The 13026-nt window shown below is 39.5% G+C and overlaps 1 protein-coding gene and 1 non-coding gene across 5 annotated transcripts in view; both read right to left on the reverse strand.

Annotated features, from left to right (window-relative positions):
- SMG1 (SMG1 nonsense mediated mRNA decay associated PI3K related kinase) overlaps positions 1 to 13026 on the reverse strand; it is a 115475-nt gene that overhangs the window by 51456 nt on the left and 50993 nt on the right. For all 4 annotated transcript variants that reach the window (XM_055100222.2, XM_063598472.1, XM_055100224.2 and 1 more), the window contains 12 exons: positions 10036 to 10166; positions 9720 to 9881; positions 8901 to 9019; positions 8342 to 8429; positions 8151 to 8252; positions 7399 to 7539; positions 6653 to 6852; positions 6074 to 6270; positions 5741 to 5905; positions 4201 to 4355; positions 1571 to 1713; positions 1223 to 1424 (listed from right to left, as the gene is read on the reverse strand). In XM_055100222.2, coding sequence (XP_054956197.2) covers positions 1223 to 1424; positions 1571 to 1713; positions 4201 to 4355; positions 5741 to 5905; positions 6074 to 6270; positions 6653 to 6852; positions 7399 to 7539; positions 8151 to 8252; positions 8342 to 8429; positions 8901 to 9019; positions 9720 to 9881; positions 10036 to 10166 — 1805 coding nt within the window. The remainder of the gene's footprint in view (positions 1 to 1222; positions 1425 to 1570; positions 1714 to 4200; positions 4356 to 5740; positions 5906 to 6073; positions 6271 to 6652; positions 6853 to 7398; positions 7540 to 8150; positions 8253 to 8341; positions 8430 to 8900; positions 9020 to 9719; positions 9882 to 10035; positions 10167 to 13026) is intronic.
- Positions 7707 to 7810, reverse strand: LOC129394347 (small nucleolar RNA U13). Its single transcript, XR_008621550.1, has one exon. It is a non-coding gene; the product is annotated as a small nucleolar RNA U13 (small nucleolar RNA).

Consider the following 13026-nt stretch of genomic DNA (forward strand, 5'->3'; position numbering starts at 1 on the left):
CTTTTCTGTGTACTAATGATCTGCAAATCTCTCAAGCTTAGACTTTCTCCTTAGTTCAAAATCCAATTCTTAACAGCTTACCCAACAATCTCATCTGCACGTTTCATTAGAAATCTTAAAACATGGCTTGTTCTCTGTGTGCTCCTACTCCAGTTAATAGCATTGTTTCTCTTCCCTCTACCATTGCCCCCACAAATTAATGGTCTCCATGCTTCCATACTTGCCCCCCACCTCCAGTCTCTTCACCATAGCAGAATGAACCACCAAGTCAGACCACAACACATCTCTGTTCAAATCCCACCTGAAATTTTCAATGTTACTAGAATAACAGCCAAAGTTCTTTTCTCCGTTCCCAGCTTCTCTGCCCTTATATACTACTGTTTAAGGCGCTCCTAAACACGCAGGCCTCCCAGCTATTTCCAGAATACTCCAAGTCCACCATTCTCACATCAGGTCTAGGGCCACAGGGCATCCTGATGGGCATGCCTTGACCTTGTGTCTTCCCTCCCAAGAAGGTCAGCTTTACCTAACTGCTTTCCTTATGGCACAGAAAAGGTGAGTGAGGTTCAATTAATCCTTCTATCAATATTCTTTATCTAATCTCTGCTTTAAAAGGTTGGAATTTGTGTCTGTTTTATGTGCTGCCTGGGTCATAGCACATGCTCAGTGAAGCAATTACACATTAACCCATTTAGCAGTAGAAGGCAAGGGTATCAGACAAAGTCTAATGACCTTTATCTTCCCAGCCAAATGTCTGCAGCAGAGTGAGTGCTCAGTTTTGAATTACAGAATAAAAGCACAGAGGAATGAGAAGAAAGTTTAATTTACAGATGTTCACAAACTCTGTCCTCATTAGAATAAATGTTTTTGATATATTCAGATCTCATTTAGAAACAAAGCCATCAAATGTGATTCTTTCTAAAGCAGTACAAATTTTTCTTTATATTCACTCTGGCATAATCTTCAAACTGTATTAAGGTTTTAGAACAACAGGTTCTGAAAATTAATACCAAATGACTATCTCAGCAGTGTTTTCCCATTACACAAATACCTTCCCTCACCTCTGACGTCAGTTTCCTGTTGTCATTTTCATAATGGCAGTAAGTTAGATATATAACCATTTTGTATTACTACATATGACCAATTTTAATATTTTCTTGCCATAGGAAAAACATCATAGTTATTGGAAATTTGTTTTATAACTGGAAAAAGAAAGCCCTACTTTATATAGTTGAAGTCAGCTTTCAGGTTGAGGGAAGTGCTACTGGTACTCTTTTTCAAGTCATGGATAGCGTTCTGCCATTCCTGCACAGCAGCCCAATCGGCAATTGAGATGTAGCACTCACATGCTTTATTTCCTAAATAATTTATAACCTCAGGGGAAGAGTCAGTCGGTTTGGACAGCACAGTTTTTCTGGATTCACCTGAAAGTATTTTATAAAATAAGAAGAGATTCAGATCAATTAGAAATATTTCAAAGAGCACAGAAACCTAAAAACATAAAATAAGATCATCAGTACGAAATATATTACTATAACTTTTGCTTTATTTAAAAATACTGAACGCTCACCATTCAGAGAATGTTTCGGGCTGGCACTGTTACGCCCAGCATTGGCTAAGGTGAGCACCGATTTGTCAAAGCTGGAGATGCAGCAATCAACACCTGTCATGGCACACAGGTGTTCCTGGTACTCCACAGAGGCCTTTTCAAACCTGAAAAGCAAATTGAAGCAGTCTTATTTATTTATCTACTTACTTTCTTTTTTTTTTTTTTTTTTTTTTGTGATGAAGTTTTGCTCTTCTTGCCCAGGCTGGAGTGCAATGGCATTGTCTCAGCTCAATGCAACCCCTGCCTCCTGGGTACAAGCGATTTTCCCACCTCAGCCTCCTGAGTAGCTGGGAATACAGGTGCTCGCCACCATGCCCGGCTAATTTTCTTGTATTTTTAGTAGAGACGGGGTTTCACCGTGTTGGCTAGGCTGGTCTTGAACTCTTGACCTCAGGTGATCCACCTGCCTCGGCCTCCCAAAGTGCTGGGATTACGGGCATGAGCCACCGCGCCTGGCCTTTACTTACTTACTTATTTTTTGAGACAGAGTCTTACTGTCACCCAGGCTGGAGGACAGTGGCATGATCATGGCTCGCTGCAGCCTTACCCTCCCAGGCTCATGCAATCCTCCAACCTCAGCCTCCCAAGTAGCTGGGACTATAGGCGCCCACCACCACACCTGGCTAAAACAAGGTTTTGCTATGTTGGCCAGGGTGGTCTCAAACTCCTGGACTCAAGCGATCTGCTCACCTCAGTCTCCCCAAGTACTGGGATTTCAGGCGTGAGCCACCGCGCCCAGCCCCAAAGGAGTCTTATTTTAAACACACGTATCTCATTTTCCCCCTCCCACAAAAAATGGTGCAAGAATAAACTGAGCTAAAACAGTGAGTCGACTATGGTGGGGGAAGATTTGATGTCTTCCTCACAACTATGAAACTAAATTTAAAAGTGGTTAAATGTTTTTAAAAAAATGTAAGACAGTATAAAAGAACTAGTGGAAAATATTGATAAGTAACTGATGTCAGTGTGTGGAAAGGCTTTGTAGAAGGATAAAATCCAAGAAAAGATGCACATGTAACAGATCTAGATGCATAATGCTGAAATACAACATTAAACATTAAAAACAAATTATAAATCAAGAAATTGGATAGCATCAACAATCTTAGTATTTCATAAAATTTCACAGATTAACACAGGAAAAATTGAGAGGCCATGAAGACATGATCCATGTTTTAAAAAATCACAAAAGGTCACTATATGGGGCAACTTCTACTATTAGTCATTAATAAATATAGAAATGTAAAGTACAATAACTATTTTCGCTGACGGTGGTGGCAGCATTCTTGTTTCTCAGTGACTCTCAGTATCCACAAAGATGAAGGGAAGGGGGTACTCTATTATTAAGGGTATAAACTGTAGCCATCTCTTCTGTAGAGTAGCTTAGCAATAGAATATATCATAAGACTTATGGTTTGGCAGCCTTTCTTCTAGTAAATCAGTTTATGAGAATGGATTCCAAGAAAGTAATCAGAAATATAAGCAAAGATATTAAGTGCTATGGTACATTTAGTAAAAAAAAAAAATCAGAAACAACCTTAATGCCCAACAGTAAGAAATATTAAATTATGGTACACTCATAAATACAAATCTTTATTAAAAATAACACTGTAGAATATTTAACATGGCAATTTTTTTTTTTTTTTTTTGAGACAGAGTTTCGCTCTTGTTGCCCAGGCTGGAGGGCAGTGGCATAACCTGGGCTCACAGCAACCTCCGCCTTCCGGGTTCAACCGATTCTCCTGCCTCAGCCTCCCAAGTAGCTGGGATTACAGGCATGTGCCACCACACCCCACTAATATTTTTTGTATTTTTAGTAGAGACGGGGTTTCACCATGTTAGGCTAGTCTCAAACTCCTGACCTCAGGTGATCCACCTGCCTCAGCCTCCCAAAGTGCTGGGAATACAGATGTAAGCCACCGAACCCAGCCTAACATGGCAAATTTTTTTTTTTTTTAATATTGAGTGGGAAAAACAGATCATAAAACCATGTGCCTATGTACGCTGCTGTTTTGGTGAAGAGTGGTGAAAACGACATGAAAGAAAAAAGAATTACAAAGCATATGGATATGGAAATATGGAACTACAAAAGGACACACAACAGAAGTTACTACAAAGATATGGAAGTATGAGCAGTTCTTTTATTTTCCTAAATTCGCAAGATTTCATTAAACTAACATAAATGGACACAGAATATTATGGTACAAGCTCCTCTACCTGGAGGAAGCAATGAGTCCGAATGTAGAGTTCACAGGACTAATGAGCAAATACTCTGACAATAAAGGGTAATTTGTATCAGACTCTGAGGGGGAAGGAGCTCAACTAGGGATCAAGTTCAAAAGCATTTATAAAATAACTGACAGGTCTTGTTTTACAGTGTGATTTGCCACTAATTCTTCAGTAAGAAAGGCACTCCAGTATTGCTGCTAACTAAAGAACAAACTGAAGATGCCTCCTGGTGAAGTGATTTATAGCAAGCTTCAATGCTGAAAGCAAACAAAGCTGTTTTAAGATTTGGCTACAATGTCAGTGAGTAATACACAGAACTTAAACATAAAGTAATTCTATCACCCATTTCCTTCCCTCCAACCTACCTCCCTTCAGCCTGTTGAGCCACTGAGTTAATCCACAGAAGATTTTTTCCAACAATAGATGACGACCAGACAGCAATTCCCTGTATAGCTTCAGGACAATGAAGTTCACATAGTGCTTCTACCACCATCATAATGGTTACTTCCAATTCATTCCCCTGAAAACGCATTCAGAAAAGTTAGTCACCCAATACCATTAAAACATAAATCCCTATAAAATTTACAACTGATCACAGTCTGTGCCTGCTTAAAGCCAAATGTATTTAACAATTATTTTCACAATTTTCACATTATTTAGCTCAGAATTCTTTAAAATGTTACATATAAAATAGCCACAAAGGGTGACTAACAGAACATTAGCAGCACATGGATGTTTGCACCCCCACCCCAAAGTTACCCAAACATTCAACCTGTGACCTCTGTAGGAATAACACATGGAGTAAAAAGAAAACAAAAATTAAATATAAATAAACAGGAATTAAAGAATGATTAACTTCATGTGTTGGAATACGGCTTGACATTACCTGAATTGCTAAACATTTTGTTATTTTTGGATTCCAGTTATTTATTGTGAGCCCACTTTCAAGCCAGGAATTACTCAAGCATTTGTCATACGTTATAAAAACAATTTCTCCTGGCCAAGTGCAGTGGCTCATGCCTGTAATCCCAGCACTTTGGAAGGCCGAGGTGGGCAGATCACTTGTGGTCAGGAGTTCGAGACCAGCCTGGCCAACATGGTGAAACCCTGTCTCTACTAAAAACACAAAACTTAGCCGGGTATGGTGGCGGGTGCCTGTAATCCCAGGGACAGAGGCAAGAAGAGGCTTGAACCTGAGAGGCAGAGGTGACAGTGAGCCAAGATCGCACAACTGCACTCCAGCCTGGGCGACAAAGTGAAACTGTGTCTCAAAAAATAAATAAATAAATAAATAAATAATTTCTCCCATAAACAAATTTTCAGAACTACCTTTAAAGTTCTAAACTTTGCACGTAAGAAATATAGTTTTAACGTGTTCTAACATGAATATTGTTTTAACATAAACAAAAACATGAACATTATTTTAACTTTTTTTTTTTTTTGAGATGGAGTCTCGCTCTGTCGCCCAGGCTGGAGTGCAGTGGCGCGATCTCGGCTCACTGCAAGCTCCGCCTCCCGGGTTCACGCCATTCTCCTGCCTCAGCCTCCTGAGTAGCTGGGACTACAGGCGCCTGCCACCACGCCCGGCTAATTTTTTGTATTTTTAGTAGAGGCGGGGTTTCACTGTGTTAGCCAGGATGGTCTCGATCTCCTGACCTCATGATCCGCCCGCCTCTGCCTCCCAAAGTGCTGGGATTACAGGCATGAGCCACCGCGCCCGGCCTATTTTAACTTCTAACACTGCAACTCTGGCAGTTGTTGCTTTTACAAAATACAGGATCAAAACCTTTGAAAATGAATCCAAGCTTTAACTTATTTTATCCATAGATTAAATCATACCAAAGGAATTAAACCATGTTTTTCTTATTAACAGACTTAAAATGAATTTCAAACACACCACTTTACCTGAGATAGGCTGGTTGTTTTCATCTCTGTAAGCAAGTCAAAGCCATGTCTCACTGTCACTGCAGGCTGGCCTGCCAACAATCCTACCCTCATGATGGAGAGTCGAATCCGCGTTAGCCAGTCCTGACAAGTTTGGCGATTGGTATAGAAAAAAGTTCTAATGACCTTTACGAGAAGAGAAAGAAAAGCTCAGGACTGGTTCAATTTGTAGGTAAGGATGTCTCACCTATATATAAATCAAATACACAAGTCTATTGTGATTTCAGCTCTGCACATACTGCCAGCTGTGACCATGAAACTGCTATAAAACAACACTATCTCATGGAAACCAACCTTGGGAGGTGAAGTTAATGCATTAGCACATCCCTCGTATGCATTATACATTAATTTCTCCAGATTTTCCAGATACTGCAGAAGAAGAACAAGTCTAAGTTGGTTGTTACCATGGCCTTCATCATTGTCTGCAGTTGTCCACTGACTAACATCCTGATCAGGGTTTAATGTGTGAGCTGCGAGACTTCGAATGATACCTGAAAGCAAAGACAACATTCTGAATTTTTAAAAATCTTAAAGTTCCTAGAATAAGTGTGAATTTTTTATGACAAATTCACATTTATCAAGTATCCTCTGTCTACCCATCATTTAAAAATAAAAAATCCCAACATGAAAGATCTTTCATTTTAGGGGAAAAAATATATATTTTTTCCACACAACTCCCTAAGTTTTGGGGAAAAAAAAACATATTTCCAATGCAATTATTCAGTGAAAGCTTATTCTAACAAACATACCTGAAAATTATTGACTTTTTTCAAAAAAATCATATACTCTCAAATCTTTAACAAAGATTTAAAAATCCATTATTTCTTAATAAGGCTTTGAAAGTATTCACATCACAAAGCTTGAGTGAGTTACCTTCAATTGTCTGGAAGGTGTCTTGAGCTCTGCCCAGTGGGGTTCTCAGCTTAGAAAGAACAGTGAATTGTGCAGCTTCCCATATAGCCCACTGCCAAAGGACAGCATCTGTCTTCAGGAGATTGCGTGGAATTGTTGACTGGTCACGCTTATCCAGTCTCTGGCAGCTATAGAACAGTCTTTCCAACCAATTGTCCTTCCTGGGAAAAGCAGTTTCATATTTAAAAGACAATGACAACTTCATTTTAATAATGAAAAAAAAAAATGCAAGGGGAATAGGAATAAGGAACTGTAATTTTCCCTACTCCAAAAAAGGCAAAACCTATGAAACTGAGAAGCATTGTGTCCCCCCTCTCGTTTTGAGGTCTTTTATAGTTAACAGGTTGAGGTACAGTGTGGAAGGATGATTAGGGTAAATGGCTTATGCCAGTCAGGAATGAAACTCACTCAATTCAACTAAGCATGTCTAGAGTATCTCCACCCCCACCCCATTCCCCAAAGTGTTAATGACATCACATCAGTTAACTGTTAACCACATTTCATTACTCAATTTCAAAGCCCATTTTTGTTTCTACAGATGCTATCTTCAAAGCAATTTTCCTATTGATGAAAACTGAAATAACCCATATGAGAAGAATGTTACTTGATACTCTGCCACCCCCAAACATATTTTCTCTTCAAAACTGCAAGTCAAGAGAATCTTAAAATTACGTTTCCCAGATAAAAGAGTCAAAGAAATGCCTTACCCTGTTCTATGAGAGTTCCCATACAAAATAAAACTAATAACATCAGAGAAATCTTGGGGGTGGAATGTATTACTTGGTGCTTTACTCATGTGACTTCTTAATGCTAAAGAAATTTCTTGAATTTCTGTGTGATTGTTATTGCTGTAGACAGAAAATAAAGTTGTTATGCAAAATATTTTAGCTTAAAAGGTTAGCACATACTGTAAGTGGATTATTTACTTATTAACTCACTGGAGGTAAAAATATAGTAAAATTGAGACTTTAAAATGGATACAGAGATGTGATTACAACTTTAGATCCTTTATTCACCTCAGATGGGTAATGTGCCGACATCATAAGAGGATTTGAGGGAGGCATATCAAACATGTGAACATAAAAACCCAATCATTATGCTTATGTATTAAAAAAGGATCAAGTTTAGGCTCTTAAAGCTCCCAAATCAACTTGATCAAAAACAATAAAAGATTACTGTTTAGTTTTTCAAATATCTGAGCTACTAAGAAACATATTTTGGCACTACATGAGTTATTCTATACTAATTATTGCGAGCCTATAAAGCTCATTAAAAATTTTTAATTTTTTTGCAGACCTGCAAAATTCGATTATTTGACATCACTTCAATCACTGACAAGCAGGGCCATAAAAGATGTGTCATTAATGCTCTAATAGGTGATCTGTCTTCTCCTAAAGTAGACAACCAGTAGAGGCTGTAAATATCACAGAATGTCTTTGCTCCAAAACAACTGTTATACCTTAGGACAACATCTAAAGGAATTGATTTCAACAGTTTTCCAAATGCTTGTCGAATACGAGTTCCACTGTGCACTAGTTGAACACGGCAAACATCAACACATCTATGAAAGAACGAAATAGACAAAGCAGGTGTGTTAACATTTCCAGGTTATTAGGGTTAATGTCAAAAGACATGATCTTAATTTCATACCTCTGTAAAAGATCATCTGGCAAGGAAGAGGACAGAGCATGTAGACTGCTGCATGCCTGCAGACAGATATTCACATCTTCAACGAGAGCTATTAAACATTAAAAGACAGTTACTTTCAGCTGGCCAAAAGAAATTATATCCCAGTTTGTCATAATTATCTGAATCCATTCATTCATTCAACAAAGAGTGAGTGCCTACTATAGACTAGGCACTATTCTTGTCCAGAATTCTCACTGACTGTCACATTTGGAAAAATGATACATTCAACAAAACCCACGTAATGTAACTGATGGGTCATCACACAAAACTTTTTCTGAGAGAAAATGTAAAAGTATATGCAAACTATAAACATTCACGTAAGCTTAAAAATGTGACAATCACTTCAAAATATTTTTCTAATACTAAGAATGAAAAAAAATCAAGACTGTGTATCTGTCATTAAAATGAGGATTACACATCTTCAGGTCAGGAAAAGAGCTCGATTCATGACCATCTCCCATTACCAAAAACCCTTTTAAGGATTGATAAACAAAATAGAAAAAAAAAAGCAGAGTCTTACTGTTGGCTAAAAGGCCTTTGCAAAATTTATGGAAAGACGGGAGAGAGAATAAAGGTGCGTATGTTTCAGACTTCTTCATTAAAACAGCTACTTCCAAAGCCCAAGTCATTAACAGTTTCCTGAAACACAAAATATACAGTTGACTGTACATTAAAAAAAACAAAAACCAAAAAACATTAAAAGCCTAGTCTTCTTACATTGGTCTTCTCTTGGTTTTTCAAACATCTCAAACAATAAAAAATAAAAATAAAAAATGAAACTATAGAAATTACTGTCAAAATTGTTGTGTGCCTTTTAAGAAAACCTCCCAACGCAGCATGATAATAGCAAAGAGGCCGGGCGTGGTGGCTTACCTGAGGTCAGGAGTTCAAGACCAGCCTGGCCAACAACATGGTGAAACACCATCTCTACTAAAAATACAAAAATTAGCTGGGTGTGGTGGCGGGCACCTGTAATCACGGCTACTTGGGAGGCTGAGGCAGGAGAATTGCTTGAACCTAGGAGGCAGAGGTTGCAGTGAGCAAAACTCCGTCTCAAAAAAAAAAGCAAAGAATATTAAAAATCTATATATATTCTTCTATGAAACACTGGGGGGTGGGGGAGTGAGGTTTTTCATGTATTTCTTTTCAGAAAGAATAAGAAAGCCTAGATTAAATAATAAAACCAAATTATAAGGTGTTTGACAATAAAGAAGCTGCTCTACCTCACCTCTATAATCCACATTTTAAAAAATTTTTTGTAATCCACATTTCTTATTCTCAAATTATAAAGGCAAATTAACAAAGTGAGGAATAGTTAATACTATATAATATCTGTTACCTCGTGTCCTGGTTAAGGTTATCTTTCTTAAGTAATATTCCCAGAAGATTTAATATAATTGAAAAATGTTTCTTTGTAGCCGTAGTTACAGTGCTAATCACAGCTCCATCAAACAAAGAAGGAGAGGAAGAACTGAGGCTACTAGAGATAAAGTGATCATGCCTGAAAGACAAAGCACAGATTATCTTTTCATCTTTAATCAAAGAAAGCAAGCAAGTCCAAAGTTAAATCAACACACATCTTTAAAATCTATCCATTAAAAAAATAAAATGTTTTGTGGGGTTCTTTTCTTAAGAAAAATTTGTAAATACAGTACCTGGTACAATGAGAATACAATGTGTAGAGCACAGCATACTGAATAGCAGGGAAGTGAACAGCCAGGTCACTGTGCACAATCATCAGATTCTTACTCAGAAGTGCAAAGACAGTTGGAGATAGCGCCCACATCTGATCATGTACAAAACAAAGTAAGTTTATGGCTTCTCCAAAATAAGCACAAGCATACAGAGTTTATCCTTCAAAATAGGGGTATCTGGACATTTTTAAATTAAAATTACAGATTGGAAGGGATCTAGTACACTAAACCTGGGACAAACACTTTTTTATGAAGTCAGTAAAGCCTTTGCGTGCAATATACCATCTCTATGTAATGCAGCAACTCCTCGTCTATCGCTACAGTAAGAAAACAGCCACAGGTCAGGTGTTGTGGCTCACACCTGTAATCCTAGCACTTTGGGAGGCTAAGGTGGGCAGATCACTTGAGCCCAGGAGTTTGAAACCAGCCTGGGCAACACAGCGGGACCCCATCTCTACTAAAATTACAAAAATTAGCTGGGCATGGTGGCACACACTTGTAATCCCAGCTACTCGGGAGGCTGAGGCAGGAGAATCGCTTGAACCTGGGAGGCAGAGGTTGCAGTGACCCGAGATCGTACCACTGCACTCCAGCCTAGATGACAAAGTTAAGACTCTCTCTCTCAAAACAAAACAAAACACCAGCCACACACAAACCACAGGAATGAGAGTACCTGTGTTCCAAGAAAACTTTCTTTTTTGAGTCAGAGTCTCTTGCTCTGTTGCCCAGGCTGGAGTGCAATGGTGCGATCTTGGCTCACTGCAACCTCCACCTCCAGGGTTCAAGCAATTCTCCCTGCCTCAGTTTGCCAAGGAGCTGGGATTACAGGCGCCCATCACCATGCCCTGCTAACTTTTGTATTTTTTTAGTAGAGATAGAGTTTCACCATGTTGGCCAGGCTGGTCTTGAACTCCTGAGCTCAGGTGATCTGCCCCCCTCGGTCTCCTGAGGGATTACAGGCGTGAACCACTGCGCCCAGCCCAATGAGAACGTTCTTTACAAAAACAGGCACTAGTGTTGTGATGGTTGTACACTTCTGTGAATATACTAAAAATCAGTTAATTATACATTTAAAATAACAAACAAAAAACAAGTGCTGGGCTGTATTTGGCCCATGGACCATAGTTTGCCGATCTCTGGTCTAAACAAAGCCCTCTGTATGTGCCTTTTGCGGAAGTAGACTGTATTTCCTCAATTTTCCATATACTGTAAATGGCAAGGTGCCCTGTTCAATAAGGAAACAAAGGCACACCCTGCCACTCTACACCTTTTCCATCCATCTTTTTCCTTTACACTGCCAAGACACTCCATTCCACCTGACTGCCCCCATCCCCACCACTTTCTCATTTCTAGAGTACAGGACATAAACATCTCTGAATCTGTAAATAATGTGAATTCCTCAAAAATCAAGCTTTCGTGTTTGAAGAAGAGTTTATTGTGACTTCAAACATAAGCTGTAACTGGTAATAAGCGAAGCAGCTATGGAATTATACAAGGCAATCCAATCAAACAACCCAGAGCACATGTAAGCGCAAACATCAAGTTTTACCTTTTTCCTCCTAAGAACTTTATTCCCTAATTATGTCCATTACTTTCTTTCTGTTTTTTTTTCTTTTGAGACAGAGTCTAGTTCTGTAGCCCAGGCTGGAGTGCGGTGGTGTGATCTCAGCTCACTGCAACCTCCACTTCCTGGGTTCAAGCAATTCTCCTAACTTAGCCTCCAAAGTAGCTAGGATTACAGGTGTGCACCACCACCCCTGGCTAATTTTTCTATTTTTAGTAGAGGCGAGGTTTCACCATGTTGGCCAGGCTGGTCTCAAACTCCTGACCACAAGTGATCAGCCCGACTTGGCCTCCCAGAGTGCTGGGTTTACAGGTGTCAGCAACCATGCCCAGCCTACACCTATTACTTTCTATTAAAAAGAATGTTTTTCAACTCTGTGTGGTCCAATAGGAAGAAGAAATACACAAACCATAAACAATAAATACAAATCAAGAGCAGGGCCATGTCGAATTACTTAAAAAAAAAAAAAAAGCAGGCTGGGCGCGGTGGCTCACGCCTGTAATTCCAGCACTTTGGGAGGCTGAGGCGGGTGGATCACCTGAGGTCAGGAGTTTGAGACCAGCCTGGCCAACATGGTGAAACCAAGTCTCTACTAAAAATACAAAAATTAGCCCGTCGTAGTGGTAGGTGTCTGTAATCTCAGCTGCTCGGGAGGCTCAGGCAGGAGAATTGCTGGAACCCAGGAGGCAGAGGTGGCAGTGAGCCGAGACTGCACCACTGCACTCCAGCCCAGGCGACAACAGCATGACTCTGTCTCAAAAAAAAAAAAAAGCCTTCTCCCCCCTCGCCCCAAAAGAAAGACTACGGGTTGAGTATCCCTCATTCATAATGCTTGGGACCAGAAGTGTTTCAGACTTTGTATATTTTTGGATTTGAGAATACTTGCATATATATAAAATGAGATATGTGGAGGATGGGACCCAAGTCTAAACACGAAATTCACTTATGTTTCATAGACACCTTCTATTCATAGCCTGAAGGTCATTTTATGCAATATTTTAAATAATTTTGTGCATACAACAGTTAGGACTCATCACATGAGATCAGGTGTGGGATTTCCCACTTGGGGCATCATACTGGTGCTCAAAAAGTTTCAAATTTTGGAGCATTTTAGATTCAGGATTTTCAGATTAGGGATGCTCATCAGTAAGTGTTATGAAAATACTCCAAAATCCGGCTGGGCATGGTGGTGCCCACCTGTAATCCCAGCATTTTGGGAGGCCAAGGCAGGTGGATCACCTGAGGTAAGGAGTTCACAACCAGCCCAGCTAACATGGTGAAAACCCATCTCTACTAAATACAAAAAAATTAGCCAGGCATGGTGGTGCATGCCTGTAATCCGAGCTACTTGGGATGCTGAAATAGGAGAATCGCTTGTACCCGGGAGG

Source organism: Pan paniscus, chromosome 18 (genome assembly GCF_029289425.2).
Source record: "Pan paniscus chromosome 18, NHGRI_mPanPan1-v2.0_pri, whole genome shotgun sequence".
NCBI classification, from domain to species: domain Eukaryota; kingdom Metazoa; phylum Chordata; class Mammalia; order Primates; family Hominidae; genus Pan; species Pan paniscus.